General features: G+C 42.5%; 1 protein-coding gene across 9 annotated transcripts in view; it reads right to left on the bottom strand.

The window, feature by feature from the left end:
* Nucleotides 1-17,044, bottom strand: part of DIP2A (disco interacting protein 2 homolog A) — a 99,214-nt gene that overhangs the window by 34,066 nt on the left and 48,104 nt on the right. For 3 of the 9 annotated variants that reach the window (XM_069733282.1, XM_069733281.1, XM_069733283.1), the window contains exons 2-9: nucleotides 16,594-16,665; nucleotides 9,567-9,686; nucleotides 8,616-8,744; nucleotides 8,409-8,528; nucleotides 7,430-7,627; nucleotides 6,119-6,210; nucleotides 5,196-5,306; nucleotides 2,665-2,788 (exon numbers count right to left, since the gene is read on the bottom strand). In XM_069733282.1, coding sequence (XP_069589383.1) covers nucleotides 2,665-2,788; nucleotides 5,196-5,306; nucleotides 6,119-6,210; nucleotides 7,430-7,627; nucleotides 8,409-8,528; nucleotides 8,616-8,744; nucleotides 9,567-9,686; nucleotides 16,594-16,665 — 966 coding nt within the window. Of the gene's footprint in view, nucleotides 1-2,664; nucleotides 2,789-5,195; nucleotides 5,307-6,118; nucleotides 6,211-7,429; nucleotides 7,628-8,408; nucleotides 8,529-8,615; nucleotides 8,745-9,083; nucleotides 9,327-9,566; nucleotides 9,687-14,546; nucleotides 14,667-16,593; nucleotides 16,666-17,044 lie in introns of all 9 variants that reach the window. The other 6 variants (XM_069733275.1, XM_069733276.1, XM_069733277.1 and 3 more) reach the window with 3 other exon arrangements.

Below are 17,044 nucleotides of genomic sequence, written 5' to 3'. Positions count from 1 at the left end.
AAATGTCTAATCTTCAAGCAGTATAAGAACAGTCTTCGTTAATACACTTGTCAGAGTATTGGAGCGCTGATATGAAGCAAATTACTGCTCGTTACTGGAACTAGTGAATGACTTACAGAGGTTATATTAGATGATGGATGGAAGACGTTCTTGTGGGTCTAGGGCAACTGAGGAATGAAGCCCTAGTGTAAGCATTGGATATCGGGGATGCCACTTGATTTTAGGAATCTCAGAACTTTACTTTTCTGCAGAGGAACTACAGGGAAAATCACCATGAACAGAGGGGTTACTCCAATTTAACAAGGAGCCTTCAAACCAGAAAACAAACAAACAAGTGAGTGGGAATGGCCAAATGCAACTGCTCAAATATTTCCAATGCTCCCATCATTTTTTTTATACAGTGTTTTTATAAATACTTTATTACAAATTTGCATAATATTTAATAAAATCAGAACATATACAGCCCAAATGCACAACCATCAGTACATACAGTATAGTATATTTTCCTTTCCCTTACACCTCCCACTCCCGTTCACAATCTCCTCCTTGAATCGAGGTTTACCTTATATCCAATATCAGTAGGTTTCTCACACTTCTAGAAATTGAACTTTCAACACAAAGAATGGAAAGTGGAATTATGGAAATCACAGGAAGGATAGACATTTTAATAGCATACAAATGATGAAAAAATGGAAACAAAATTTTCAAAACATCTCAATTTATTGAGTATCGAACAGGAGCACCAAACACAGAAACCCACACACTTACAGCCTTGGATGCTATTCGATGTTGTTATTAATGGTTGTCTGATGATTGTTCTGCCACGCTGAATTCACATAGGCACAAAAATTATCAAAATCTGCTGCTGGCAGCTCCCTTTGCAATTGCCCACCAATGATGTCCCAGATGTGCTCGATGGGAGACAAGTCTGGAGACGCTGCAGCCCATGGTAGCACATTTAGACCTCACAGTAACACAAGCAATATGTGGCCTGGTGTTGTTGTGCTGTTAGTCTACCTGGAATTTAGACTAGAGGGGCCCAACTACTGTACATTATGCCACACCATAATCCTGGGTGTAGGACTGGTGTGATGTTGCCTAATGAAGGCCTCTTCATTGCGTTGCCAATGTTATCTCCAAATGGAGACCAGAAATTGGAATGGAGCAATGGCGGCTGGAAATGACTTCCATCCTCTTCAGCAAGGAGCCCCACTTGTCTTTGACACATAGATAACTGGAGATTGGTCTGGAGACCGAGTGGACAATGCAATGAAGAGGCCATCATGAAGTAAAGTCACACCATTCCTACTTCCGCAATTATGGTGTCGGTTGCGTTAATGTACAGTAGCCGGACCCCTCCAGTCTTCACTCCAGGTAAAAGCTCAGTATAAAATTGATTTTGTCAAGGAACCAGTGCTACGGCCATTTCTTTTAAGTGTCCCAGCAGTTTTTCAACTTCATAATGCCAGGCCACATGTTGCTCGTGTTACTGTGAGCAGTCTGAGTCGCAAAAACTGCCATGGTCTGCAGCATCTCCAGACTCGTCACCCATCAAGAACATCTGGGACATCATTGATTGGCAATTGCAAAGGGAGCTGCCAGCAGCGGATCTTGATTAATTGCCAAATTTAGCTTGGCAGAACATTCCTCAGACCACCATTAATAACCTCATAGCAGCCAAGGCATGTAAGTTCGGGGATTTCTGAGTGCAGGGCTTATACTTGATAGTGAATAAATGGAGATGTATTTAAAATGCTGCTTCCATTTTTTCATCATTTGCAGATAACTAACATGTCTATCAATCCATAATTCCACAAACTTTCCTTCTTGGGGTTGCAACGTAAATGTTGAGGTGTGTGTATATACTGTAGCTATCCACGGGTTACATTTATATATAAACTCTTCAGACAGATTTTGCAATTGCTGGTTAGTTAGTTTTCCCTTTCTCCACTTTTCTAGAATATCCTCAGAATGTGACTCACGCTCTGAATTTTGCCAACACCAGATACTGCATATCGCTTAATATCGCTTGGATTACTATCACCTCCAATTTTCATTACAGTTCTCGTTACTGCCATCAGAACCATCATAATCCCCCTCATCTTCTTTTCAAGATCTATATTACGTCTACATGATGCAGAGCAAACATCAACCTCGTCCTCCATGTACTTTCCAAGAGGAGTATCCGAGGCCAGATAAAAAGAGAACATTATTTTCGAATTGTGTTACATTCCAAAATTCGGATTTTGTCAACTTCTCTGTTGCGTTTAAGCCACAGATTGTTCTTTTCTTTTCTAGAACTTCCCATTCTATATCGAAGTTCAATTCTTTGACATTTTGGGACATTCTTAAATCTAACAAAATCTGTTTATCTGCACAGACCCGGGAGATCATTATTAAAGTGATTTCATATAATTAATGACTTGTGCTATCAATAAAAAAAAATCCCTTATTTCCCTTTAAATCTAGACAATAGGGCTGGAGTCCTCGTGATAGGTATTATTGGGCTCCAAAAGACGGACCTCCATCTACATCATAGTTTTAGGACCTGTCTAACCGAGGAGGTACTGATATGACAATTGGTTAATATAGGGCTGGCTGTCCCCCAGAACAAGTCTTTTTCTCCAAAATATAGACTGAACATCCAGTCTGGTCTATTTTTACCTTTGAAAGTCACTACTTCGCCTGTCTGGGCTTTAGGTAGTCCTTTTTGACAAACATCGGTTGTTAGAGCAAGTGAAACGCCGCAACTGCCCAGGAGGAAGCCGATCTGCTGACTGCCTGCATCCTGCAAAACGAAGAAGTATCAATGGTTCAGTACAAGAATGTCACCAATTTAAAAAGCTCCGTCAGCAAAATGATCTCTCCCCTCTGATTACATGGGGTACGTAGGTCATTACGATAAGGCAATCCACATCACTATGAAGTCAATCTGTTGCTCCATTATAGAGAAATTGTCATTTTAATCCATAAGTGCTCTGGGTGTGCCGAAGCACTTACCAAGTGTTTGCCCTTTGGCTCTATTTTCTGCTCATTTCAGCTTGACTGACAGCTCACTGGGTCTGCGACGCAAAGCAATCTCACGAGAGTGTATTATGGTCTCAAAGTCAATGCCCGGGGTAGGGAAAGCATTACGCAGGCACAATCAGAAGAGCTTGACTTAAGGGAGCCAGAAAGCTGCCAATCAAGCAGAAGCAGGTGGCGTTAGGTGGGGAATACAGCCAGGGAGGCTGAGGCTGGGGAAGTGCTCAATCACACTCAGAGCACTTGCATTTGGATTCTCTGCAATGGTGCAATGGTCCAACTATATAAAGATATGGACTGACTTATCATCTAAAAGGTGACATGTCCATTTAAACATTTTCAGGGAAACATATGCTGACAAATTCACTGAAAAGAGGTTTTAAAGAAATAGAAAAAAAAGAAAATACCATTTTTAATAAATTCTTAAAATTCTTTTAAAAAATATGCTCATTTTGTCTAGGAAGGTAATCACTATAAACTTAAAATGGCTGCTGTCTTGTTACACGGAGAGAAAGCAATACTAAAATGTTAGTAGGACTAGTACCTATGAGCATGTGAAGGAGGAAGCTAAACTACTGTGAACTGGAGATAGCTTGAAAGTATGTGGTAAAGATTACCTCCAGGGAATACAACTCTTCTGCATTCAGAAATAAAGGGTAGACAGCAGTGTGAGCAGCCTCTTACCTCAGCCCCCCTGGTGTCTCCAGTATTAGATCACATAAACAGGGTGAACAGCAGTGTGAGCAGCCTCTTCTTACCTCAACACTCCTGATATCTCCAGTATTAGATCAGATAGACAGGGTGGACAGCAGTGTGAGCAACCACTTCTTACCTCAGCACTCCTGGTATCTCCAGTGTTCAATCAGATGAATAGGGAGGACAGCAGTGTGAGCAGCTTCTTCTTACCCCAGCACCCCTGGTATCTCCAGTATTAGATCAGATAGACAGGGTGGACAGCAGTGTGAGCAGCTTCTTCTTACCCCAGCACCCCTGGTATCTCCAGTATTAGATCAGATAGACAGGGTGGACAGCAGTGTGGGCAGCTTCTTCTTACCTCAGCACTCCTGATATCTCCAGTATTAGATCAGATAGACAGGGTGGACAGCAGTGTGAGCACCCTCTTCTTACCTCAGCACTCCTGATATCTCCAGTATTAGATCAGATAGACAGGGTGGACAGCAGTGTGAGCAGCCTCTTCGTACCTCAGCACTCCTGATATCTCCAGTATTAGATCAGATAGACAGGGTGGACAGCAGTGTGAGCAGCCTCCTCTTACCTCAGTACTCCAGGTATCTCCAGTATTACATCAGATAGACAGGGTGGACAGTAGTGTGAGTAGCCTTTTCTTACCTCAGCACCCCTCGTATCTCCAGTGTTAAGAGCGGATAGACAGGGTGGACAGCAGTGTGAGCAGCCTCTTCTTACCTCAGCACTCCTGATATCTCCAGTACTTGATCAGATAGACAGGGTGGACAGCAGTGTGAGCAGCCTCTTCGTACCTCACTACTTCTGGTATCTCCAGTATTACATCAGATAGACAGGGTGGACAGCAGTGTGAGCAGCCTCTTCTTACCTCAGCACTCCTGATATCTCCAGTACTTGATCAGATAGACAGGGTGGACAGCAGTGTGAGCAGCCTCTTCGTACCTCAGCACTCCTGGTATCTCCAGTATTAGATCAGATAGACTGGGTGGACAGCAGTGTGAGCAGCCTCTTCGTACCTCACTACTTCTGGTATCTCCAGTATTACATCAGATAGACAGGGAGGACAGTAGTGTGAGTAGCCTTTTCTTACCTCAGCACCCCTCGTATCTCCAGTGTTAAGAGCGGATAGACAGGGTGGACAGCAGTGTGAGCAGCCTCTTCTTACCTCAGTACCCTTTGTATCTCCAGTATTAGAAAACATTTTCCTACATGTCAAGGGAGGGGTGGAGCTTCCTACTGCACATGCTCACAGGCACCTGTCCCATTAACCGTCTATGGCAGATTACTTTCAGTGTAAGAAGACAGCGGCCATTATATTTCTATAGTTATTACCCCCAAACAAGTGTGATTTGCTAATTAAAATGTATCTGAAAATTTAGAATAATATTTCCTTAAGTTCCTTCTGTTTTTGTATTTCTGGAGAATCCCTTTAAATAGAATGGAAATTGCTTGCGGTCACGATTTACCTTCCTAGTCAGTGGCACTTCGATGGGCACAGGAATAAGGTCTGAAAGAAGACAACCATAAAATGCTACCATGAACATCACAGGGTCACTATTCGGAAACACTAGAGCCACCTGCAACATAAACAGCAGTTTGTGAGATCAGCATCCTCTAACTAATAAGTAGCATAAAAATAACAAAATACATAACATAAGACAAACTCAACCACACATCAAATGACGCTAATGTAGTCATCATTTCTTTAGTAGCACAAGGAAAGTTGTTCCTTCAGTCAGTGAAATGCATTGTCCTTGTTCAAGAGAAATCGCTGCAATCACTCCGTGCGTGTGCGCCATCTCTGGCGCCATTTTATTGAAGATCTGAAGACCAGATGTGGAATCTCACACTGCGCACACGTCGCCCACCCAAGGTTGGCGGAGAGAAAGTTCAAAACGGAATAACCAGTGACATGTAGAAAGACAGGAGGCAGGCGGAGAAGCAGGAGCAAAAGACGACCCAGATGCACCAAAGTCATCAGAAAAAAACCCTTAAAATTATGATTAAAAAAGAACCACTGATCAGATTCCCTCAACAAAGGTATCAATTTAATCAGTGTAACAGCACCATTAGGGCTGCACCTTTACTTTGTAGTGATAAATCCTGCTGACTGGTTCTCTTTAAGGAATATGGGGAAAAAAGCACTAAAGACAAAGAAAAAAAGATCTATTCAGAGGCTTGTCTGACTGCAAAGTGGTCACGGGCAGCACAAGACTGGAATACGCGACATGAGCAGGTCACACAATACTGTCCATAGATCCCATGTAGTCATATGACCGGCCTCTCTGAGGCTCTGCGCCTCCAGCCAAATACATAAGATACCACAGCCTCTTTATACCACAGCAGGCATCTCCAGACATACTTTCTATCCTCCTGTACATTTACCTACCCTGTCTCCCGGCTTAAGGAGAGACTCATTTTTGCTGGTCAGCTTGTTTAACAGCGTGTATGCTAGTTTAACACTTCGACTCCACAATTTACCTAAAATTATAAAAAAATTAAACGTTAGCACATTTAGCCTCCATTACATATCACAGCCACAGCATAAATCATACAAAAATGAATATCTTTTAGTTAAGAGTTAAAGGGGGTTGTCCACTACTGCACAACCCTTTATTAAGGGTTCCAGGAAGGAGTTTTTTTTTTTAATTGATACTTCACCTCCTGAATAGACACTGGGTATCCCATAGTCAGCACTGTGTCCCCCACCAGTCTACTAAGATCAACATGTGGCGGGGGGGCGTCATAAGCGCTGCAGCCAATCAGCGGCCTCTGATTGGCTGCAGAATTTACTTTTGATCTTAATGGACAAAATCGGCTAGGATGCAGCACTAACTATGGGAGAGTATCTCTGGCCTGAGAGAGAAGCAACAATTTATTTTTCTTCGCCTCCCTTGACCCATTGATAAGGAGTTGTGTAGTAATGGACATCCCCTTTAAGCTTATTAGATAAGACCTGTACATTGTTATACAATCTTAAGCACCAGGCGACGTCATACTATCAAGTAAAGGTCATAATGTTTCACTCGAGATTTTATTTTTATCATTTTGATCTATACAGTGAATCTTGGACCACAGCCATTCAAGAGAACGGTGGTCCCGAGCCCTCCGTCTGAACGGAGTCACAGCTGAGCAGGTGCACTACCACTCCATCACAAAGTACAGCACTCGGCGAGTCCTACAATGAATGGAACGCCAGACCGTCGTTATGACTGGCACAAAAATAATCAGCCCAGAATCTTGTACCTTAGATTGAAAATTAACAAACAAAATGATGGACATTCATTTTTAAAGTTTTCTGTCCTGGTAACTTATTGTCATTAAAGGAGTGTTCCCATTATAAAAACTTATGGGCACCACAGGATGAGTACCGAATGTTAGATTGGTGGCGTCCCAGCATTCTTGACAATGGGTTTTACCCGTTTCATGGAGCAGCGGTTGTGTATGTGGACTGCTGTTCCAATCCAATTCTGTGAGGCGGATGGAGGAAGCCAAGTATATCGCATGGCTGCCTTCATCAGTCCCACAGACTAAGCAGAGATAAGGTGTCCATTGCTTGACCGCCACTGCATTCAAAGGTAAGACTCAGGACCCTCACTTTTGTGATAGGTGACCTCAGGGATCCAACACTATAAAGCCTTTAACAGTTAGGAAAATCCTGTGAAACTTTTATTAATATGGCTATTTTTTTTCTACTTACCATAGGTTAGGGTATACATTGCTTTGCCGGTAGTGTCCAAAGAGGTAAGACATGGGGCTTTTGGTTGTGTAGTCCCCCAGCGGTGAAGGGCTGTCAGCAACGAGGGAGGCCAGTTAGACACAACTCCAAGAGGTTCTCCTTTGAGAAGTGCCATTTCTGTTCCTTCTGCTTTTGGCTGGTTGGGGTCTGGCTGTTGAACTACATAATGTAAAAGCAGGGCAGACTTGATAAAGTAGGAGTATAGAAAGAAAATATTTTATTTGTCTAAAAAGAAGTCTGTCAGCACAAAATAACTGTTAAAACCAAGCAAAGGTACTCGGTGCACCCTTGGTGTGGCCGAATGGTTCAGTCATCTTTCCAACTACTCCTTTTCCACTCATCTCTGCCCTCCTAACCTTTGGTTGACAGTTCTGACTTTAGAGGCACTACAGAAAGAGGAGACTGTCTTGCATCTATCTCTGTCCTTCTGTGGTTTCTCCAAATCCAGAATTGTAAATCTAAGATGAGGAAAGCAGGACCGATATGAGCAATGGGAGCTCGCCTTGGAAGCCACTACTAACTATAATGCAAGAGCCACACAAGCATATATTCTTTACAGTGTGTATTACGGTGGACAAGGTACAACCTCAATTCCCAGATTCATGCCCCAAATGTCACAAGGGCCTGGAAACTTTTTTTCTCTCCACCTTCTTTGGGATTGTTCAGAGGTTAGAGGATATTGAGCCCAAGTGGATCAGTTCCTACACAACCGCATGGGAATCCCTATCACAGATGACTAGAGGACTTATCTACTACTTGTTGACCCTGAACAATACCGATAGGACTGTAGATAGATTATTCCTGAAAGAGAGAGAGGAGGACATCAGGAGCCGAAAGATGAACTGTTTGGCCACACCAAGGGTACACCGAGCGCCTTTACTCGGTTTGAAGAGTTGTTTTGTGCCAGTAGACTCCCATTAAATTATCTGTAAGCTCTTACCCTCCAGGAGCTCCTCAAAATCATCCACAAAGAACTCTCTTAGCGGAGGACGCTTTGGCCTTTTTAGGGTATTGAGAAGCTGCTGAATTTTGGAAGAGACTCTGCTGTTTACGGGCACACCTATTGGGGAGGAACGGTAGTTTCAGACTACATTGCGTATCTGGTCTTAGTATTGTCTACTCAAAGCATCTAATAATACTAACGCACCATCGGCTGTTTCTAATATGCTGCTGTTGAACCCCCGTGGCACTCCACGCACAGATGCCACCTGTGGACGCTCATGATGAGAGTTTCCTAGGAGTCCGGTAGTCACGTCAGGTGGTGCGGAAACACTCTCTGGTTATCAGGATGAAGAACATGACATATGGTTCTGATCATTGTCTGAAACCTTATGAAGGCACCCAATGATCACATACCCGTCTTGGTCAGTGTCATGACACAAAAAGTAGTTAAAAACAAAACGAACAAAAAAATATATATATATTTTGGGTTAAAATTTCTAATTTATATAGTTAAAGGGTTACAGCCATATGAGCATTACCTCCAAATATGATTATCCACAAACCTTTATGGCAATATTGTTACAATGTGTCATGACATGTCCCAACTACTTGGCCAGTCTGCCGTTTCTATCATCTTTCGGTAAGATTTGGCAGCACATGCCCGGATACTGACCTATCTGGGCATGTGCCATGAGGTCTGCCAGCATGGTGGCAGCTGCGATGACGGGGCAGCTGTTGGAGGCCGCAGGCTTGGCTCCTGGGTGGGATGAGGTGGAGGATGCTGATGATGAGGTGGAGGAGCCCTGGGTTACCCTACTAATCCAGGGCTCTACACTCGAATGACCTTGAAGCGGAGTGGATGTGATGCGTCCCTGATGGAGCAATGAGCCCTCATCCTCCGAAGCTGACGAGGTGTCTGTGAGTAAAATAACCGTGGATACCTAAATATCAAAACGTCTTTGTACAATGTCTAATACATTAAGAAGGAACAAAAAATAAAAAATAAAAAAACAGAGAATGAGAAAGCAAAGGCATTGTATGAATGAGACAACGCACACCGCGACACAACCAGTCGTTGGGCAGACATGGCGCTAAGGATCCTTCTCCAGTCAATGTGGGGTGGTACGTCAAATAGAAAGAATCACCGTATATTTACCTGGAGGTGTGTATGTCTCTAGAGAGGGCTGGACGAGAGCGGAGCGGCGTTTAGAAGGCATCGGCATTTTTCTCTCCTTGTATTTTGCCAAAGCTGCTTGCACGGCTTCTGTGTGAACATCTGCACAAGACAGAAGATCCAGGTCTATGGGTGGAGACATGACTCGTAGCCCAAAAAGACCGCGCAGCAAGTTATAAGGTACTGAGCTTAGGAAATCCTAACTTACATATAGAAAACAACCAGAAAAAAAGTAAAATGCTACCTAAACTTTTATATAGGGGACTTAATGAGATTTCGGGCGTATAGAGTATAATGGTGCTGATACAGTGTACGTGCACTCTGTCGTGTATCATTTTAAGGCATGTACGCCTACTGGAGGTTGACACTCCGACGCAGACTACCATGCTTTAGTGTCCTCATCCTGAAGGCGTAAATGCCTGAAAATGATGCACGACAGAGCGCACGGTCACCGTTATCAGTACCATTATAGTATACGGCTCCGTTGGCGCATACACCAGAATCTTGTTTCTTGGGGGGGCTTGAACATAAGCCCTGACTGAGCCAATCATCGGGTGGATAAACACAGAGTGAAAGCACCGTTAATGGTATGTGCACCAAATTTCTGCATCTCGTGGCAGGAAAAAAAACGCAGCGTAAAATATGCACATTTTTGCCACTTTTTTATAGCAGATTTTTTCCCCCCACTCATTAGTATGGGTGAAATCTGCCGCAAAACGCTGAAAGAATTGACAGGCTGCAAATTTATATCTGCAATTCAAAAAATAAGCATCATGTGCATGAGGCTTCAGGATTCTCATTCACTTTGCTGGCATCAGGAAACACTTCAGGTTTTATAATAAATCTGCACAGAAAACAATGCAACGTGTGCACACAGCCCAAATGTGACTTTATATGCAGCTAGAATACCAAAATGTATTTTAATTATATAATTTTTATAGAGGTGAAGTCCCTTATATAAATGTTTAAGTAGCTGAATTTGTATTTTGGGAGTGACAGACTCCCTTTAAGATGTTGGAGACAAGAATATCATCCCATTACATGCAGGAATATACAGTACAGACCAAAAGTTTGGACACACCTTCTCATTTAAAGGCTTTTCTGTATTTTCATGACTATGAAAATTGTACATTCACATTGAAGGCATCAAAACTCTGAATTAACACATGTGGAATTATATACTTAACAAAAAAGTGCGAAAGAACTGAAATTATGTCTTATATTCTAGGTTCTTCAAAGTAGCCACCTTTTGCTTTGATGACTGCTTTGCACACTCTTGGCATTCTCTTGATGAGCTTCAAGAGGTAGTCACCGGGAATGGTTTTCACTTCACAGGTGTGCCCTGTCAGGTTTAATAAGTGGGATTTCTTGCCTTATAAATGGGGTTGGGACCATCAGTTGTGTTGTGCAGAAGTCTGGTGGATACACAGCTGATAGTCCTGCTGAATAGACTGTTAGAATTTGTATTATGGCAAGAAAAAAGCAGCTAAGTGAAGAAAAATGAGTGGCCATCATTACTTTAAGATATGAAGGCCAGTCAGTCCGAAAAATTGGGAAAACTTTGAAAGTGTCCCCAAGTGCAGTGGCAAAAACCATCAAGCGCTACAAAGAAACTGGCTTACATGAGGACCGCCCCAGGAAAGGAAGACCAAGAGTCACCTCTGCTTCTGAGGATAAGTTTATCTGAGTCACCAGCCTCAGAATTCGCAGGTTAACAGCAGCTCAGATTAGAGACCAGGTCAATTCCACTCAGAGTTCTAGCAGCAGACATATCTCTACAACAACTGTTAAGACGAGACTTTGTGCAGCAGGCCTTCATGGTAAAATAGCTGCTAGGAAACCACTGCTAAGGACAGGCAACAAGCAGAAGAGACTTGTTTGGGCTAAAGAACACAAGGAATAGACATTAGACCAGTGGAAATCTGTGCTTTGGTCTGAGGAGTCTAAATTTGAGATCTTTGGTTCTAACCACCGTGTCTTTGTGCGACGCAGAAAAGGTGAACAGATGGACTCTTCATGCCTGGTTCCCATCGTGAAGCATGGAGGAGGAGGAGGAGGTGTGATCGTGTGGGGGTGCACTGCTGGTGACACTGTTGGGGATTTATTCAAAATTGAAGGCATACTGAACCAGCATGGCTACCACAGCATCTTGCAGCGGCATGCTATTCCATCCGGTTTGCATTTAGTTGGACCATCATTTATTTTTCAACAGAACAATGACCTCAAACACACCTCCAGGCTGTGTAAGGGCTATTTGACCAAGAAGGAGAGTGATGGGGTGCTACGCCAGATGACCTGGCCTCCACAGTCACCAGACCTGAACCCAATCAAGATGGTTTGAGGTGAGCTGGACCACAAAGTGAAGGCAAAAGGGCTAACAAGTGCTAAGCATCTCTGGGATTGTCGGAAGACCATTCCTGGTGACTACCTCTTGAAGCTCATCAAGAGAATGCCAAGAGTGTGCAAAGAAGTCATCAAAGCAAAAGGTGGATACTTTGAAGAACCTAGAATATAAGACATATTTTCAGTTGTTTCACACTTTTTGTTAAGTATATAATTCCACATGTGTTAATTCATAGTTTTGATGCCTTCAGTGTGATTTACAATTTTCATAGTCATAAAATACAGAAAAATCTTTAAATGAGAAGGTGTGTCCTAACTTTGGTCTGTACTGTATGTAAAGTAAGGTTCCTGTAGTCATGATAATTATTTACTGCCATAAACTAAACCTAGTAGTGCAGATGCTTTAGACTAGTGCTTCTTAAAGGGGTTATCTGAGAATAGAAAACTATATACGGTATAAAAGAAAATGTCACCATATAATAATTTACTAAACACCTTTAGTTAGCAAATCACACTTGTTTTGTCTTGGAAGGTAATCCATAGAGAACATTAAAATCATGGAACGTTTTGTTACACAATGCTGGAGACACCAGGGTGGCGGACGTCAGAGGCTGCTCACACTGCTGTCCACCCTGACTATCTGATCTAATACCGGAGTTATCAGGAGTGTTGAGGTAAGAAGAGGCTGCTCACACTGCTGTCCACCCTGTCTATCTGATCTAATATTGGAGATACCAGGGTGGCCGAGTTAAGAAGAGGCTGCTCACACTGCTGTCCACCCTGTCTATCTGATCTAATACTGGAGATACCAGGGTGGCCGAGTTAAGAAGAGGCTGCTCACATTGCTGTCCACCCTGTCTATCTGATCTAATACTGGAGATACCAGGGGGGCTGAGGTAAGAAGAGGCTGCTCACACTGCTGCCCACCCTGTATATCTGATCTAATACGGGAGATACCAGGAGTGTTGAGGTAAGAAGTTGCTGCTCACACTGCTATCAATCTTGTCTTTCTGAAAATTTAGCAACTGCTGTGACTTTGAGATAGCTCAACAGAACGTGGTATAGATCATCTGGTCACAGCAGCGGAGCTTGTCACTGAACATGCGCACAGCCACCTATCTTAGCATTTTAGAGCAGGATTCTGTCAGTGTAACAAGATTGCAACCATTTTAATTCTGTAGTAATTGTCTCCCTAGACAAAACAACTTTGATTAGCCAGTTAGGTATTTATAATGAGATATCCTTTACATTTTTATCTTTTTTTATTCATAGAGAACCCCTTTAATCTGTGATGGTTCTCCCTTGTTCTTGGTGAAATGCAGAAGGCAGGTGTGACAAAGGTGATCATAAGCACCAAAGGCTTTTTTATGGCTACAGCAATTTCTTGTTAAGAAACATAACTCAGGCATTTTGTATTTATTATAAAGTTCAGAGGTATTCCCATTTCCAAGATCCTATCCTAATATATAGTAGGTTTAATAATAATAATAATAATAATAATAATAATATTAGCAGATACCTCCAATTAGAAATGTAGTATAGTCCTTCTGATATGCTATGTCACTCACCCTATGTACATGGCATTGCGGTAGCTTAGGTATCCATGGCTATGGCCACTAACAACTAACTCAATATATGAGTGGTCGTAACTATGGATATCTAAGCTACTGCAATGCCCTGCACGTGGGGTTATCGACATAGCTAATCAGATGAACAATACTACATATCTAATTGGAGGTGTCTGCTAATATTATTACTAGTGATGAGCGAATATACTCAATTACTCGAGATTTCTTGAGCACGCTCGGGGGTCCTCCGAGTATTTTTTAGTGCTCGGAGATTTAGTTTTTCTTGCCGCAGCTTAATGATTTACATCTGTTAGCCAGCATAAGTATATGTACATGTGGGGATTTCCTAGCAACCAGGCAACCCCCACATGTACTTATGCTGGCTAACAGATGTAAATCATTCAGCTGCGGCAAGAAAAACTAAATCTCCGAGCACTAAAAAATACTCGGAGGACCCCCGAGCGTGCTCTGGAAATCTCGAGTAACGAGTGTATTCACTCATCACTAATTATAACTCTTACACCTACTACATATTGGGATAGGATTGTGGAGATATAAGATATAAAAATAAAAAAATGGAAAAGCACAGTATAGATGAATTTATACATGTTATATATTCATTTTATCTATGTCTTTGCATGGGCATGGTATCATGTTGTGGCTAGTGAGATTCCAATAGAAAAAGTTTGACAAGCCATTCTTCATAAATTTTGCAGCTTTATATGTATATTTTGTGTTGAAATTGTATTATTTTATCCCCAAATCATAGTGCTACTGCGCATGACGTATGTTTCAAATGATTAACTGTACACAAGAAGTAGAATGGGACATTTCTGTGTCCCAGTCTCTGGCAGGAACAATTCACATTGGCCGCAGAAAAGACTTGTGGGTCCAGATTTTTTTTTTTATGAAAAGGCACAAGCGTAGAATAGCTTACATAACCTGTGTATACCCCTATGTTTGTTTCTTAGAGGAGAAAAATGCTGTCCAAAACTGGCATACACGCTGATCAGCATGCACAGGGCCACGTCGATCGTGCAGCAGCACTAACCAGATCGAAATCGCTCATCCCGTGAGCTGGTAGAACGGGACCTCTGCTGCTTGTTTGTGGTGGTTGTAACTTGTGTTGTGCCCAGGAGTTTGCTGTCTGTTTGTAATGAAGGGTCTACACCTAGCAGGGGTAGAAATAAAAAAAAAAAAAAAGGAAATTTATTAATAGCTAACAATTAGCATCAAGCTATGGTCAGAATTAGTTTGGATTTTCTGTTTGTCTATTCCGTTTTTAGGAACGTATAAACTGAATTAATGTTCAAAATGGATCTGTTGCATAACGGAAGAAGAGGGACCACATTAAATATTATGGGGTCCATCTGGGTTCCATTAAGTGTCCATTCTTGTTACTAATTCTAAAAACAAGTAATGGAAACCAGAGAGACCCCCAAAATAATCAGTGTTTAGTTCTGCATGATGCACTTATGGGTGGAAGAAAGGCCATTCCGGCTGCTATATAGGAAAGGGTTCTTTACAGTTCGAGCAATAATGGCCGACGCTATAATAATAACAGCTTTTAAAATAAGGCTGGATGATTTCCTCAGTGCAAATAACATTGTGGGTTATAGGTAATTTAGTGACGAAATGTATAAAGGTAGAACTTGATGGACTGGGGTCTTTTTTCAACCTACGTAACTTCTAAAAATTGACACGTAATGGAACCCAGAAGGACCCCATAATAATTACGGTATTCTGCTTCCTCTGCTTTCATTTGCATTCGTTACGAACGTATCCATTTTGGACAATAATTCCGTTTGTTCGGGGAACAAACAAACAGAATGTCGGGACGGAAGTGTGAACACAGCCTCATCTCCCAAAAGGTAGGCACACAGGCCAAAAAAACGCGATGATCCTTGTAGTGCTGAAAATGTACCTGGATTTTAGCAGCTAAACCCTGCATTATTCCCGAGGCCTGTGACCCCGTATTTAGGGCTCATGTTTCGGATTCTGCCGCATCATCTGGATTTCCCTGCTGACCCCTAACTACTGACTCATTTGTTCCACACTTATGTCATCTGGCGGGGATCACAGAGCTGCAGAGACGGGGGTCTGCACAATTTGGCTCTAATCTACTCATAGAGATTAAGAGAAACCATTCTGTCAGCAACTAAACAACCAGAACAGCCGGGAAAACAAAACGGAGCAGGAGACTGTAGACAGGTCCAAGACTCGGTGTAATCTATCCGCTCAGCGATCGGAAGGGAGGAGAACACCGGCCAAGGCCGACGTCACCGGCAGGGAGGCACTGGGATAGGCAAACCCTTATCAAATGAACACGAGCAGAGATCAGGGAAACTAATCATGGATGCTGGATCGTCTTTTTCATTAGATTCACTATTTTGATACTTTTCAATAGTCCTCATAACGATCGTTTGTACAACAGCAGTAGTCGCACCCAGGCCACGGAGACTATGGGGGAGATAGGGTCCCTTAGGACAAATACCATTAACCCCTTTCCCAAAAAGGTGATTTTTTTTTCATTTTGGAGCAGATCTGCCATGTTGATTATGCTGATACTTGTCAGCTCTTGTGCTGTATAACTTCAACCAAAGGAGCTGTCAGTCAAGCAGTGCTGGGCGGAGAATGGAGGCTTTTGAAGTGCTTTCGCGCATCCATAGCACTTCAGCCACATTTGCATATAGATTTAAACCATGATTTTTTTGGTAATGGAGTAACAGACTGGCTAACTAAACATATAAAGATATGGCGGGACTTGTGTTGGCAAATAGTTAGATAATATGACAAATCCTCTTTAATGTATGTAGTTTGCAAAGATTTGGCCAGATGGCTTTTACTATTTCAGTGTCTGTCCAGAGTTTGCTCTTCTGTGGATTTCTCATGGAGGAAGTTTACTGTTAAAACCAAGCTCTGTACGTTGGGGGCAAAGCCTTAGTCACGTGTATTTTGGGGTCCGTCTGTAGTGATGGTGGACTGCATGCAGCGGAGACCAGGACACGTAATGGGAGTTTTTTTTTAAGTTCGTCCTCACCAAATACTGATTTGCACTCACACCCGGCTCTCACTATTGATGCTGATTAGGAAGTTACCTTGGATGAGAGGAATGTAGCGAGCCAGAAGTTTAGCCCTCTTCTTCTCATAACCTTTCTGGGTTATGTCTCCTGGAAGACACAAGAGAAGGGGTGATGTCAAAAAGTACAACTCACATGACGACAAGGGGTATTGTTACTTGGGAACTGGGGATAAAATAGAAACTTCATTACAGCCACTTCATGAATACAATTATTTAACTTGAACCCTGATTCCAGCGATGTATCACTTGCTAAACTACTTATTGAATGCTTCATAAAATCAGTATTTTATCAGCCTGAGAATAAATCACTAAAGGACTAGTAAACCTGCTGCCATGTAGTCCGACCCCGCCCCTGCCTCTGATTGGCAGCTTATGCACAAATTACATAGAAAGCTGTGAATCAGTGGTGTGGGCGGGGTTATACAGCGCTCAGCATTCAAAGAACTGCTAGATCTGCAGCAGAAAGA

Source organism: Ranitomeya imitator, chromosome 7, assembly GCF_032444005.1.
Source record: "Ranitomeya imitator isolate aRanImi1 chromosome 7, aRanImi1.pri, whole genome shotgun sequence".
In the NCBI taxonomy this organism is placed as follows: Eukaryota; Metazoa; Chordata; class Amphibia; order Anura; family Dendrobatidae; genus Ranitomeya; species Ranitomeya imitator.
This window is presented reverse-complemented; position numbering and strand designations above follow the sequence as displayed.